General features: G+C 50.7%; 4 protein-coding genes across 17 annotated transcripts in view; 1 reads left to right on the top strand and 3 right to left on the bottom strand.

Annotated features, from left to right (window-relative positions):
• The window catches only part of UBAP2 (ubiquitin associated protein 2), a 140,775-nt gene that overhangs the window by 119,910 nt on the left and 8,082 nt on the right, over positions 1-12,783 (top strand). The gene's annotated exons all lie outside the window — the stretch shown is intronic.
• LOC118699041 (interferon-like) lies at positions 1,448-2,023 on the bottom strand. Its single transcript, XM_036402668.1, has one exon. It carries the CDS (start codon positions 2,021-2,023, stop codon positions 1,448-1,450), a length of 576 nt encoding a protein of 191 aa, XP_036258561.1.
• LOC118699030 (interferon-like) lies at positions 4,441-5,016 on the bottom strand. Its single transcript, XM_036402655.1, has one exon. The coding sequence runs from the start codon at positions 5,014-5,016 to the stop codon at positions 4,441-4,443; it is 576 nt and encodes a 191-aa protein (XP_036258548.1).
• LOC129047010 (interferon-like) lies at positions 7,230-10,611 on the bottom strand. The gene is made up of 3 exons (XM_054517795.1): positions 10,042-10,611; positions 7,863-7,917; positions 7,230-7,291 (listed from the first exon to the last, which is right to left on the bottom strand). The coding sequence occupies exons 1-3, from the start codon at positions 10,609-10,611 to the stop codon at positions 7,230-7,232; spliced, it is 687 nt and encodes a 228-aa protein (XP_054373770.1).

Below are 12,783 nucleotides of genomic sequence, written 5' to 3'. Positions count from 1 at the left end.
TCACGTGTGAGCAAGACGGCAGGGCCTGGGCTTCTGTGGCTGGAGTAGTGAAGGTTTGCCAGCAGTTTCAGATGCCTTTGCAAAAGCGCAGAAAAGCTGGGGATCGGTGAGGAGGAATGTGGGCTGTGCAGAGATCTGCAAGGGGACGATTGCCATGGCCTCGTGGAGAAATGGTTGGATGGTTGCTAGGAGCACAGCATGGGCTTTGAAGGTTGGAGACTTTTGGGGCAAAGAGGCTGTGGAGGGGAGTGGATGTTTGTAGCCTTGTGTGTCAGCGATCTCCAGGCCCGCTGCTGAAGTGGCGCGTGGCAAGTGCTGGGAGCCCTGCCTGAAGAATGGAGATCCCCAGGCCACTGTAGGACAGGGTCAACTTTGAGACCATCTTAGCAACTTGAACTTAGTGTCCGAGTGCATGGCACGTGCAGAGGTTAATGCCTGAGTCCTGAGGGAACTTTCAGATGGAGTTGCTAGGCCAGAGTGCATCGATTTTTACAGCTGGTGTCTGTCAGTCCAAATGGCCAAGAAGCGGTAGAAGGGAAGTAGAAGCCCCGTTTTCAGAAAGGGAAAAGGAGAAGAGTGTGGGAAGTACGGAGCATTCAGGCTGAGCTCTGTGTGAGGCAAGAAGATGAGGCTGCTTCTCCGGGAGACTGTGTTAAGGCCAATGGAAAAGCAAGAGGTGATTGAGAACAGGGAGCATGGCATTCCAAAGTGCAAAATCACCATTCCTGGCAGTTTTGGTGCTGTTCTATGCTTCGGGCTCCACGGCAGTGGTGGAGAGGGGCAAGGAAAGTGACCTCGTGTGCCTGGCTTTGTGCAAAGTGCTTGACAGTGTCCCGCATGACGTCGTTGTCTGTGAGTCAGAGGGGCATGGATTGGATGGATGGAGCAAGGTGTGGATAAAGCAGATGAGGTGCAGCGGTGCTCTTGAGCAGCCTTTGGGTGTTTTTCTTTTTGTGCTTCCATGGTGTTGGCCAAAGGCTGGCAGTGCTTTTGCACAGGGGCTTGCACAGGGGCTGCTGCTTGGGCAGGCGCCGTTGAGAAGAGGGGTCGGGGGCTGTTTGCAGCAGGGCTTGGAGTAGGCGTTGGGCGGAGATGGCTTTCCCCTGGCGCAAAGAGTGCTTGCAGTGCTCGAGAGAGGAGAGGCAGTGGCAAGTGTTTTGTCATAAGTCTTTATTTGGACTGGCACAAATAAGTGAAGAGGTAGAAAAATAAATACGTGAATAAATAGGTAAATAAAATAAATAACTAAATAAATAAGTCAATAAATAAGTGGAGAAGGTCTTTGGTCCGTATCAGTATGAGCAGCGGAATCGCTGGAGAGGCAGCGGTTGAAGGCTGCGGGGGCCGTGCGGTTGTTGCAGGCCTGTGTGTGGTCCCAGGTGAGAGGAGGCGTGGGGTTGGAGGTGGGTTTGGGGCCTAGGTGTGGCTGGGCGGGTGGGCCTTGGCGCTAGCGGCGCGTGGCGCGTGTGAGGTTGTGGAGGTGCAGTAGAGAGGCACGAGCTTCGAGGCGGACGTGGTCCCAGGCGCAGGCGCTGTGGTTGTGGGCGTGCAGGAAGAGGTGGATGTCCCTGAAGTACTTGTTGATGGCGAGCAGCGGGTTGCGTGGTCCTTTGAAGGGCGTGGCGTTGTCGGGGAGGCATTGCTCCAGGTGGTGGATGTGGTGCTGCAGCTTGTTGAGGAGGTGGTTGCGAGCCTGGCCGGGCCAGTGCTGGCGGGTGCTGTTGGAGCTGAGGGTGTGGAAGAGGTGCTGCAGGATGTGCAGGGCGGTGGCGGCGGCTTGGTGCGGCTGCAGGTTGTGGTGGAGCAGGCTGGCGGGGAAGAAGGGCGGCTCTGGCAGGTGGCAGGGCTGCGTGTGGCCGACCGCAGCCATGTCCTGGAGGAGGCGGAGAGCGTCGCCGGGGAAGGTGTCCTCGTGTGTCCAGAGGTGTTGGCAGGCCAGGGTGCCGGCCAGAGCGGTGAGGAGGAGCAGGAGCGCCGGGGCGGCGTGCGGCAGGCGTGGCTGTGTGGCTGTGGCCGCAGCCATGGTGAGTCTCTGTGGGTGCTGTTGGGTGCTGCTGGGCAGGAGGAGCCCGGTGAGGCTGGCTGGTGCTGCTGGTGGCTGTGCTTGGGGTGGCTCCGGGTGCGCGGCTTTGTATGCGAGGCAGCTTTCCCTTCATCGCTTTCCGGTTGTCCGCAGTTTCTGCCTGTACTTTCCAGTCTGTACTGGTGGCTGTGTAGGTTTTGGGGAAGTGTTTGGTCGGGGTGTCCGTGGTTGGGGATTGTGGTGGCAGCGGCGTGCCGGCCTTGCAAAAGCTCTGTCTCGGAGGCGTCGTTGTCAGGTGTGGCGGAGAGGGCTCTTGGCTGTTGCCCTTCACCTGCCGGGCCAGCTGCGCGGTCCGTGCTGTGCTACTGAGTCTCTCTTTGTGGCCAAGCATGCTTTCCACCCGCAAAGCCCTGCTGGTGGCTGTGGTGACTTTTCCTTTCACTTGGTGGCTTGCCTTTATTTTCATCTTAGCCACTGTTTTCCTTTTGCGGTTGCAAGGCATGTGCGGTGATGTCAGTGGGCGGGGGCTGGCGTTTCCCCTCCTGGGGTCAATGCCCAGAGGCAGTGTTCAAGGGGCTGTGTGTGCATGTGGGCCTTGGAGGCCTGAGTGTGTCCTTGCACAGCGGCAGGCGCTCCAGCTGCTGTGTTTGGGAGGAGCCAGCAAGGAGGCAGGCAAGGAAGGCTCAGTGAAGAAGGCGGCGCAAGGGAGGGGCTTTGCTCTTCCTGTCGTGCTTGCTCCGCTGGCTGTGGCCCTGGAGCAAGGGTCCGGTTTGGAGATGCATTGGCCCAGTGGATGAGGCAGCCGCAGGGCCAAAGAGGACTGTCCCCCGTGAAAGCAATGGGGTTGTGTTTTGGGATTGCCAGAGCCGTGGCCTGCAAGAGCGTGTCCTGTTCAGGGCTCGTTGGCCCGTGCGAGGTGTGGCGTCCTTGGAGGGGATGGCTCTGAAGAGGCACGGGGGTCTAGAGGACATCACGTGTGAGCAAGACGGCAGGGCCTGGGCTTCTGTGGCTGGAGTAGTGAAGGTTTGCCAGCAGTTTCAGATGCCTTTGCAAAAGCGCAGAAAAGCTGGGGATCGGTGAGGAGGAATGTGGGCTGTGCAGAGATCTGCAAGGGGACGATTGCCATGGCCTCGTGGAGAAATGGTTGGATGGTTGCTAGGAGCACAGCATGGGCTTTGAAGGTTGGAGACTTTTGGGGCAAAGAGGCTGTGGAGGGGAGTGGATGTTTGTAGCCTTGTGTGTCAGCGATCTCCAGGCCCGCTGCTGAAGTGGCGCGTGGCAAGTGCTGGGAGCCCTGCCTGAAGAATGGAGATCCCAGGGCCACTGTAGGACAGGGTCAACTTTGAGACCATCTTAGCAACTTGAACTTAGTGTCCGAGTGCATGGCACGTGCAGAGGTTAATGCCTGAGTCCTGAGGGAACTTTCAGATGGAGTTGCTAGGCCAGAGTGCATCGTTTTTGAAAGCTGGTGTCTGTCAGTCCAAATGGCCAAGAAGCGGTAGAAGGGAAGTAGAAGCCCCGTTTTCAGAAAGGGAAAAGGAGAAGAGTGTGGGAAGTACGGAGCATTCAGGCTGAGCTCTGTGTGAGGCAAGAAGATGAGGCTGCTTCTCCGGGAGACTATGTTAAGGCCAATGGAAAAGCAAGAGGTGATTGGGAACAGGGAGCATGGCATTCCAAAGTGCAAAATCACCATTCCTGGCAGTTTTGGTGCTGTTCTATGCTTCGGGCTCCACGGCAGTGGTGGAGAGGGGCAAGGAAAGTGACCTCGTGTGCCTGGCTTTGTGCAAAGTGCTTGACAGTGTCCCGCATGACGTCGTTGTCTGTGAGTCAGAGGGGCATGGATTGGATGGATGGAGCAAGGTGTGGATAAAGCAGATGAGGTGCAGCGGTGCTCTTGAGCAGCCTTTGGGTGTTTTTCTTTTTGTGCTTCCATGGTGTTGGCCAAAGGCTGGCAGTGCTTTTGCACAGGGGCTTGCACAGGGGCTGCTGCTTGGGCAGGCGCCGTTGAGAAGAGGGGTCGGGGGCTGTTTGCAGCAGGGCTTGGAGTAGGCGTTGGGCGGAGATGGCTTTCCCCTGGCGCAAAGAGTGCTTGCAGTGCTCGAGAGAGGAGAGGCAGTGGCAAGTGTTTTGTCATAAGTCTTTATTTGGACTGGCACAAATAAGTGAAGAGGTAGAAAAATAAATACGTGAATAAATAGGTAAATAAAATAAATAACTAAATAAATAAGTCAATAAATAAGTGGAGAAGGTCTTTGGTCCGTATCAGTATGAGCAGCGGAATCGCTGGAGAGGCAGCGGTTGAAGGCTGCGGGGGCCGTGCGGTTGTTGCAGGCCTGTGTGTGGTCCCAGGTGAGAGGAGGCGTGGGGTTGCAGGTGGGTTTGGGGCCTAGGTGTGGCTGGGCGGGTGGGCCTTGGCGCTAGCGGCGCGTGGCGCGTGTGAGGTTGTGGAGGTGCAGTAGAGAGGCACGAGCTTCGAGGCGGACGTGGTCCCAGGCGCAGGCGCTGTGGTTGTGGGCGTGCAGGAAGAGGTGGATGTCCCTGAAGTGCTTGTTGATGGCGAGCAGCGGGTTGCGTGGTCCTTTGAAGGGCGTGGCGTTGTCGGGGAGGCATTGCTCCAGGTGGTGGATGTGGTGCTGCAGCTTGTTGAGGAGGTGGTTGCGAGCCTGGCCGGGCCAGTGCTGGCGGGTGCTGTTGGAGCTGAGGGTGTGGAAGAGGTGCTGCAGGATGTGCCGGGCGGTGGCGGCGGCTTGGTGCGGCTGCAGGTTGTGGTGGAGCAGGCTGGCGGGGAAGAAGGGCGGCTCTGGCAGGTGGCAGGGCTGCGTGTGGCCGACCGCAGCCATGTCCTGGAGGAGGCGGAGAGCGTCGCCGGGGAAGGTGTCCTCGTGTGTCCAGAGGTGTTGGCAGGCCAGGGTGCCGGCCAGAGCGGTGAGGAGGAGCAGGAGCGCCGGGGCGGCGTGCGGCAGGCGTGGCTGTGTGGCTGTGGCCGCAGCCATGGTGATTCTCTGTGGGTGCTGTTGGGTGCTGCTGGGCAGGAGGAGCCCGGTGAGGCTGGCTGGTGCTGCTGGTGGCTGTGCTTGGGGTGGCTCCGGGTGCGCGGCTTTGTATGCGAGGCAGCTTTCCCTTCATCGCTTTCTGGTTGTCCGGAGTTTCCTTCTTTGGTTTCCAGTCTGTACTGCTTGCTGTTGTGGTTTTGGGCCAGTGTTTTGTTTGGGGTGTCTTCAGCTTGGGAAGTTGTTGTAATTCTCTTTTTGTCTGTGGATCTGGGTTTTTGTGTGTTGATTGTGGGGAAAGGAAGCCCCACATTTTGCTACATCATTTTGTTGCTATGATGTTGTGGGTTTTTTGTGGTTTTCCTTTCTCTCTGGGTTCATCTGTTATTCCTCTTGTAATTTGCTGAATTTCCCTTCTTTCCCGTAACAGGACACTCTCCATGAGTTGTATCATAGTATCTTGGGCTTTTCTTTTTTCTTTAATTGTATGTGGTGTGTTGGGCAGGGAAATTAACAGAGTTTTTTGTTTTGAAGAGTGCTAACGTCACTTTCACTCATCTCCTTGAAGGTGAAATATTTTGAAGATTTTTTAAGTATAGTTTCCTGACTTATAATTGTACTGGTCAGGACATGCCAGCTTAATCGTGGTGTAGAAAAAAGGAAGTGGTAGTTTTGATAGGTTACTAAAAAGTAGCTGTTACATTTTTAATAAGTTACTGAGCTGACTGAGCTGTCACAGCTTTTAATGCATTAGCATCAATCGTTTTATTCTTTATAATTGTAGTTTTACACCTTAACTGTAGGGTTTTTCAGAACAGACCTTCTACTCATGTGCATAGATATTTCTCCCTTGAATGGGGACATATCTGTAGGTTATTGCTTGAGGCTGAACAATAGTCATTGGGTTAATTGCATTGTTCTCTAGCTTATTATTAAGCTGGGTTTTGAAGTATTGGTGCAGTAGAGCACTCTACAAGTAGTTGCAACTGTCTGTAATGTGTCACAGATAATTCTGATTAAAATTCTTTGATATTGTCATGATGAATTTGTTTTTAGAAATTTAATAATTTTTTTCCTATATAAATGCTTTTCTTTTATAAATGTTTAAATAAATATATCCATAATCTTACAGGTCAAATTTGTATAAAGACTCAATTACTGTTATATAATTTATTAGAGATGAACCGTGTACCTAGTGTGAGACTAGGATTGTATTAAACTGCCTCCAGACTTCTCTGAGAAGGAGTTTAGCCAGCAAGGAGATACTTTCTGAACCTCAATGGGAAGACTTCCCTGATAAATGTTGTCCAAAGCTTCCATTCTATCTGGGACACTTGACCAAGTCTTTTTGTAGTTCTCCATTAGGTTTTTCTGGGTTTTTAGCTACCATATGGTTGTTTTCTTTGTATTCATATGAATAAATTCTTTCTTTTTAGCCTTTGATACAGTTGTAAAATAGTTTATGTCTAAGGACCTCAGGAGTTTTTCAAGTCATTAAGTTGAGGAGGTGGCTCTGGGTCTAAGCACCTGGGCACTGAATGTTGATGAAACTTCTGCAGTGTCTTGCTTCCCTTTTGAAGTTTGACTTTCATTGTGATGGAGTTTAAGAAATCTCGTCTAAGCTGTTGCTTTTGAACAATAAAAGATTTTTTAAAATTAATTTTAATTGGGTTTTTTTGCCCTGGATATCTCAAGTGCTGTGTGATGCTGAGTGGGGGTGGTATCAGAAGAACCTGCATCCAGTGATGCTTTTAGATATGTCCTCAGGAACAGATATCACTCATCTTCTCTAATCCCTATTCTAGTGTTGTATCACCTGAATACAAAAAATAATACAAATGCATTTCTTCTTTCATGTTGGAATCCCCTGTATTCCAGCTTGTGTCATCACCACCACTCCTGTTTTTGTCATAAAGTGGTTTAGTTCCTTCAGCTGCCTCAGAAAAGACAGAACCAATGAGGTCCTCATTCCTGACATCACAGGGATAGGAGCATCAGGAGGACAGTGGTACAAATGGAAGTTTCATCTTGAGGGGTCCTTGTCCTGCTGTGTACCTGAATATATAAGAGAGCTGGTGGAAAGCTCACCAAGCCACTCTCCATAATTTAAAAGCAGTCCTGGCTAACCAAGGAGGCTGCAGGCACCTAGAGTGTGGCCAGTGTAATTCTTGTCTTCAGGAAGGGTCAGAAGTAGAATCCATGGAGCTTTGGGCCTGTCAGCCTGACCTCAGTGCTGGGGAAGCCATGGAGATCTTCTTGAGTGCCCATCGCATGGCACCTACAGGAGGTCCAGGGGATCAGGCCCAGCCAGTATGGGTTTGTGAAAGGCATTACTGCCTGACCCAATCTCCCTCTGTAACACAGTGACCCTCTTAGTGGATTAAGGAAAGTCTGGGGATGTTGACTTCCAGGACTTTAGAAAAGTCTTTGACGCCGTATCCCATAGAATTCTCCTGGTGACACCAGCTGCTTGTGGCTTAGATGCTCTGTTCTCTGAGTTAAAAACTGGCTGCTGGCCTGGCCCAGAGAGTGCTGGCGGATGGAATTACTTGCAGCAGGCAGCTGGTCAGTAGTGGTGTCCCCCAGGGCTCTGTACTGGGGGCTCTGTACTGTACTGTTTTTTATCTTTATTGATGATCTGAGTGAGGGAATCAAGAGCTCCTTTAGTCAGTTTGAGACAAGGCCAAGCTGGGTGTGAGTGCTGATCTGCTGGAGGGCAGGGGGGCTCTGCAGAGGGATCTGCACGGGCTGGATCCATGGGCCGGGGCCAGTTGTGTGAGGTTCAACCAGGCCAAGTGCTGGGTCCTGTCCCAGGGTCACAACAACCCCCTGCAGCTCCAGGCTGGGACAGTGGCTGGAAAGCTGCTGAGTGGGCAAGGCCCTGGAGGTGCTGGTTTCCAGTGGCTGGACAGGAGCTGGGTGTGCCCAGGGGGCCAAGGAGGCCAAAGGCCCCGGGCCTGTGTCAGCCATGGAGGGGCCGGCAGGAGCAGGGCAGGGCCCGTCCCCCTGGGCTGGGGGCACGGCTGAGGCCACACCTGGAATCTGTGCTCAGCTTCATTTGCTCACAGCAAGAAGGACACTGAGGGGGCTGGAGTGTGTCCAGAGAAGGAAACAGAGCTGGGGAAGGGTCTGTAGAGTGAGTCATATGAGGAGCAGCTGAGGGAACTGGGCGAGTTTAGTGTAGGCTAGGCTAGTTTTGAAGGCTCAGGGCAACCTTATCGCTCTCTACAACAATTTAAAAGAAGGTTGTAACCACATGGGAATCAGCTTTTTCTCCGAGCAACTAGCAATAGGAAAGGAAAATGTCTTCAAGTTGTGCCAGTTGAGGTTCAGATTGGATATTAGGGAAAATTTCTTCACTGAAGAAGTGGTTAAGCATTGGAACAGGCTCCCTAGGGAAGTGGTGGAGTCACCACCCCTGCAAGTGTTCAAAAATTGAGTAGATGTGGCACTTCATGATATGGCTTAATGGTGTTTGGTCAAAGGCTGAGCTTGATGATCTTGGAGGTCTTTTCCAACCTTAGTGATTCTATGATTCTGAATTTGGTCCTCTTCTCACTCAGCTAAACGGGAAGTTATCATTTGTGCTTGCACGGAGCAGTGTCCTTGCGGTGATGCAGTGGTGGAGGTTGTTTGAGCACAGGAAACAACCTCTTTGTCCCATGCAGGAGGAGGCCAGAGCTGCTGATCTGGGGAGATACTTCTGGGTTGATGGCTGGAGGGTGAAGGAGCAGCTGGTGTTGGTGATGCACGTGCAGTTTCCTTCATGACGGATGCTGTGCTCGCTGGGTTGGGCCATGTTGAGTGAGGGTGTTTGGGTGATGGATCTCTTTACTTGCTAATGATGTGTTGGGGTGAAGAAGGACAAGGATAATGTGCCCCATGTACTGCAGCAGGTGCCCGTAGCCACTGGGATGTAAGCTCAGCCAGGAGCATCCTGGACCAGTTATGGTGGCTGTAGCAAAGCATTGAGCAGTTCTGGACATCTCCTGTGGGGTTTGTGTCTTTTTGATGTTTCTTGGGTGGAGTTGGTAGCACTGGAGTTCTGTTCCTTGTCCAAATCTCTGCAGACCTTTATGGATCCCCTCCTTGATTCTTTGAGGTGCACCTTGTCTATGCCATCCTCTTTCTTGCAACGCAGTGCTGTGGCATTGCAGAAGGTTGTGGTGGGATGATGGCTTGGAGGTGGCTTTCATGTCTTGGCATTATTGGAGGGTCTAGAAGGGAGAGCGTGGTGGTGGAAGAGGAGGAAGTGTGCAGGGCAGGCATCATGCCATTTGGGGCAAATGGGTGCCCCAATGGTCTGGCAGCTGTAAGAAATGCCTGGGGGCTGCAGGAGCAGCATTCCCTGAGAAGGGTCTGCTGTCCATAGCCTTCGACCCAGACAGGAGGCATTGGCAAGATGGGCTGCAGGAGGGAGATTGATTCCCTCACAGTCTGAGGAGTTGGTATCTTTGCATATCAGGTATAAGCATGAAGCACAATGACCGCAGCTTTGCTTTTGCATTCTTTTCTGCTTTTACAAAAAGTCTTTATTTCTAACAAAAGAATAAATAAATAAATAAATAAATAAATAAACAACTAAGTTCATTAATTATTAAATAAGTAAGTAAACACAGTTTTGTAACAAATAGTGATTGGAATAAGAGTCCCACCGTAGTTCTCCACTGTCCATGATCCCCTTCCCATTCATCAGGTGAGGTTACAGTCTGGATGAACGCAGTAATTCCACAGGTAATAAATATCATCCATATCCCCAGTACTTCGCAGGTGTCCATGAAAGTGTAGCACAGAAATTTCCTCTTCCCTCCTCTCCAGTGGTTGTAGTTTGGGTGTGGGCTGTGCCACAGACTGACCCCAGTGTCACCACGGTCATACCCCTTTCCCCATCAGCTCACCAGTCGGAGGAGGTGTGACTGGTCCCAGGTGATCCCAGCCTGGGCTGCTGCCATCACCGCTCCATCTGTGGCCACTGGTGCTGTCTGGGGCTGGGTGTTTGCTATCCGTGGACTTAGTGGGGTCCAGAGCAGCTTGGTACTTCATTCGCCGTGTGAGTCTGTCCACGTGTTGGAAGCAGACAAGAGCTTCAATGCGGACGTGGTCCCAGGCGCAGGCGCTGTGGTTGTGGGCGTGCAGGAAGAGGTGGATGTCCCTGAAGTACTTGTTGATGGCGAGCAGCGGGTTGCGTGGTCCTTTGAAGGGCGTGGCGTTGTCGGGGAGGCATTGCTCCAGGTGGTGGATGTGGTGCTGCAGCTTGTTGAGGAGGTGGTTGCGAGCCTGGCCGGGCCAGTGCTGGCGGGTGCTGTCGGAGCTGAGGGTGTGGAAGAGGTGCTGCAGGATGTGCCGGGCGGTGGCGGCGGCTTGGTGCGGCTGCAGGTTGTGGTGGAGCAGGCTGGCAGGGAAGAAGGGCTGCTTCTGGAGATTGCAGGACAGTGTCATTCTTGGAGCCATGTCCTGCAGATGCTGGAGTGCATTCCCAAGATCGTGGGTCCGCAGGTGGTGGCACGGGAGGCCGGTGGCCAGAGCCACGATGAGGAGCAGCAGGAGCGCCAGGGTGCTGTGCCACCGGTGGGGCTGTGCGCATCCAAGTGCAGCCATGGTGGAGCTTCGGGCGCTGTGCAGGAGCCTGCTCTGGCTCGGTAGTCGTGGTTGCTTTGCTTGGGATGCTGCTGGTTGTGCAGTGTTATATGCCCATGTCCAGGCTTTCCTTTCATCACCATCTTCTGATAATTTCCCTTTTCCGTTTTCACTTTTGTTTTTCCTTTTGCTTTCTTCTGAGAACTTTGGTGCTTGTCACTGTGAAGGAGGGGACGCTGCTGTGAGAACGGGAGCTGACGCTTTTTCTGGGCTGCTGCCAGGGGGAAGCCTGGTTACTGAGCTATTACAGGAGACGAAAGCGTGGCAGAAGTTTTCCGGCTGGCTGTGCCAGGGATGTGTTTCAGGATTGTCTTTTCATCTGTTTCGTGTGTTGCCCTTTTTGGGGGTTTATTTAAAAATTTCTCTATGTACCAGCATCTATTTTTTTTCTTATTGCATGCTCTAATATTATTCATATATAATGTTTATTTTGCATGTTAATTAGCATTTTCTTATATTTTTCATTGACAAATATTGTTAGTCTCTCAGTCTTTTTAAATTCTGTTTATATGTATTTATATTTTAATACTTTTTTATTTTTTCTGTGGTACCTGCAGCTTTGCTAGTACAAGAGTTTTTCCTCTCCCTGCAAAATCTTGCATGATATTTTTGGAGCCATTTCTCATACCCCTGTATCCAGAGTTAATTACCCTTCGTATGTTGGTAATTAGAAATAAATACACAGATGTCACAAAGGATTTTTTGTCAACTGTTCATGCAGTGTTTGTCCTTTCTGGATTTTGGAGGTTTTTTTAATTGTATTGTGAATTCTTTGTGAAAATGTGGCAGTGTTAGATGGTCTGGGGGCAGGAACAGGTGGGAATATTTCTTTTTCATGTCCAATCCACTTAATGTGAAAAGTGAAAGTGGGCAAAGTTCCAAATGTGAGTCGTCACTGCTTCCTGTGTAACTTCAGCAGCAGGAGATCCCCATGGTTGCTGATAAAGCAAGATTGGGATTATCTCCTGAGATTTTTTTTTTTTAATTTAACTCAATTAATGTGCTTCTGTAAAATCTCACTGTGGATTTTTTTGTTGTTTGGGTTCTTTTGGTGTACATTACATTGGGATATGCTGTCTTCTCTGTTCATCTGTTGCAAAGATCTTACAAATGTGTCAGCTGGTGTGTGTGGTACCCAGTGAGCTGCTGGGTGGAACTTAAATCTATTTTGTCTCATCACTTTCTCTTTTTTCATCCTTTTCTGCTCGCTTTTTGAGCCTATTTCTGATATTTCACTTTTGGCTTTGACAGCTTCTCCTTTTGTGGGTCAGGAGATACCTGTGACGTTTTGAAGAACAGAGTGTCTTCCCTGATGTTTTCCTTTGGGCAGGCATGAACTGCAGACATAACTGCCTTGCACTTGTATTTTCTAATGGGTTTTTAGTTTGAATGTGTGTATGCACAAGTAGGATATTCAGTACTGATGTGGTTTTCCCCTGCTGAGGTGGAGTGAGAATAACTGCTACCTTTACACTTTCTTCTCATGCAGATTTGATTATATTTTGTTCAGTTCGTATAGGGGGAAGATGTTAGTGTGCCAGTTCATATCAGCTGAACTGTGTTCACGTCTCTTCTCTAGATCTTCTTTTTGTGGCATTTTCATCAGAAGGTTATGAGAGTGCTGCTTTTGAGTAAACTGCTAAGACTTCTAATGTGAATTTAGTTGTGTTTTGCCAAGTGATCTGTGCTGGAGTTCCTAAGGGGGGGAATTACCAGGCAAAGAAAGGTTGATGGCATATAATGGCACCATTACAAGTTACAGAAAGCACCTACAATATTAAAACTTTGCCACACTATTTTGTGTTCAGTGATGGAGGATTGGGTGTAGGAGACAGGGAAGGGATGCACAGAAGTGAAGCAAGGTGGAGATTGCTGTCCACTCTGAGAAAACATTTGAGGCACTATTGCATTTGCAGAGAGTTGTATGATAAAGGAGGAGGATTTTTCAGTATTTGAAAATGTGTGGAAATTGATACATTACTACTTAAAGCATTATTTATTTCTGGATTGGAGGTGGTGAGGAGTAGAACATGAAAATTAGGAGGGAAAAAAGATTACTAGACCCACAGGTGGAGTTCACACAGAGAGAGAAGGGCAAACTTCTTGCCTTTTCTCCCAAACTGAGGTCAAAAT

Source organism: Molothrus ater, chromosome Z, assembly GCF_012460135.2.
Source record: "Molothrus ater isolate BHLD 08-10-18 breed brown headed cowbird chromosome Z, BPBGC_Mater_1.1, whole genome shotgun sequence".
Taxonomy (NCBI): domain Eukaryota; kingdom Metazoa; phylum Chordata; class Aves; order Passeriformes; family Icteridae; genus Molothrus; species Molothrus ater.
Note: the sequence above shows the minus strand (reverse complement) of the source record. Positions and strands in the feature narration are given on the sequence as shown.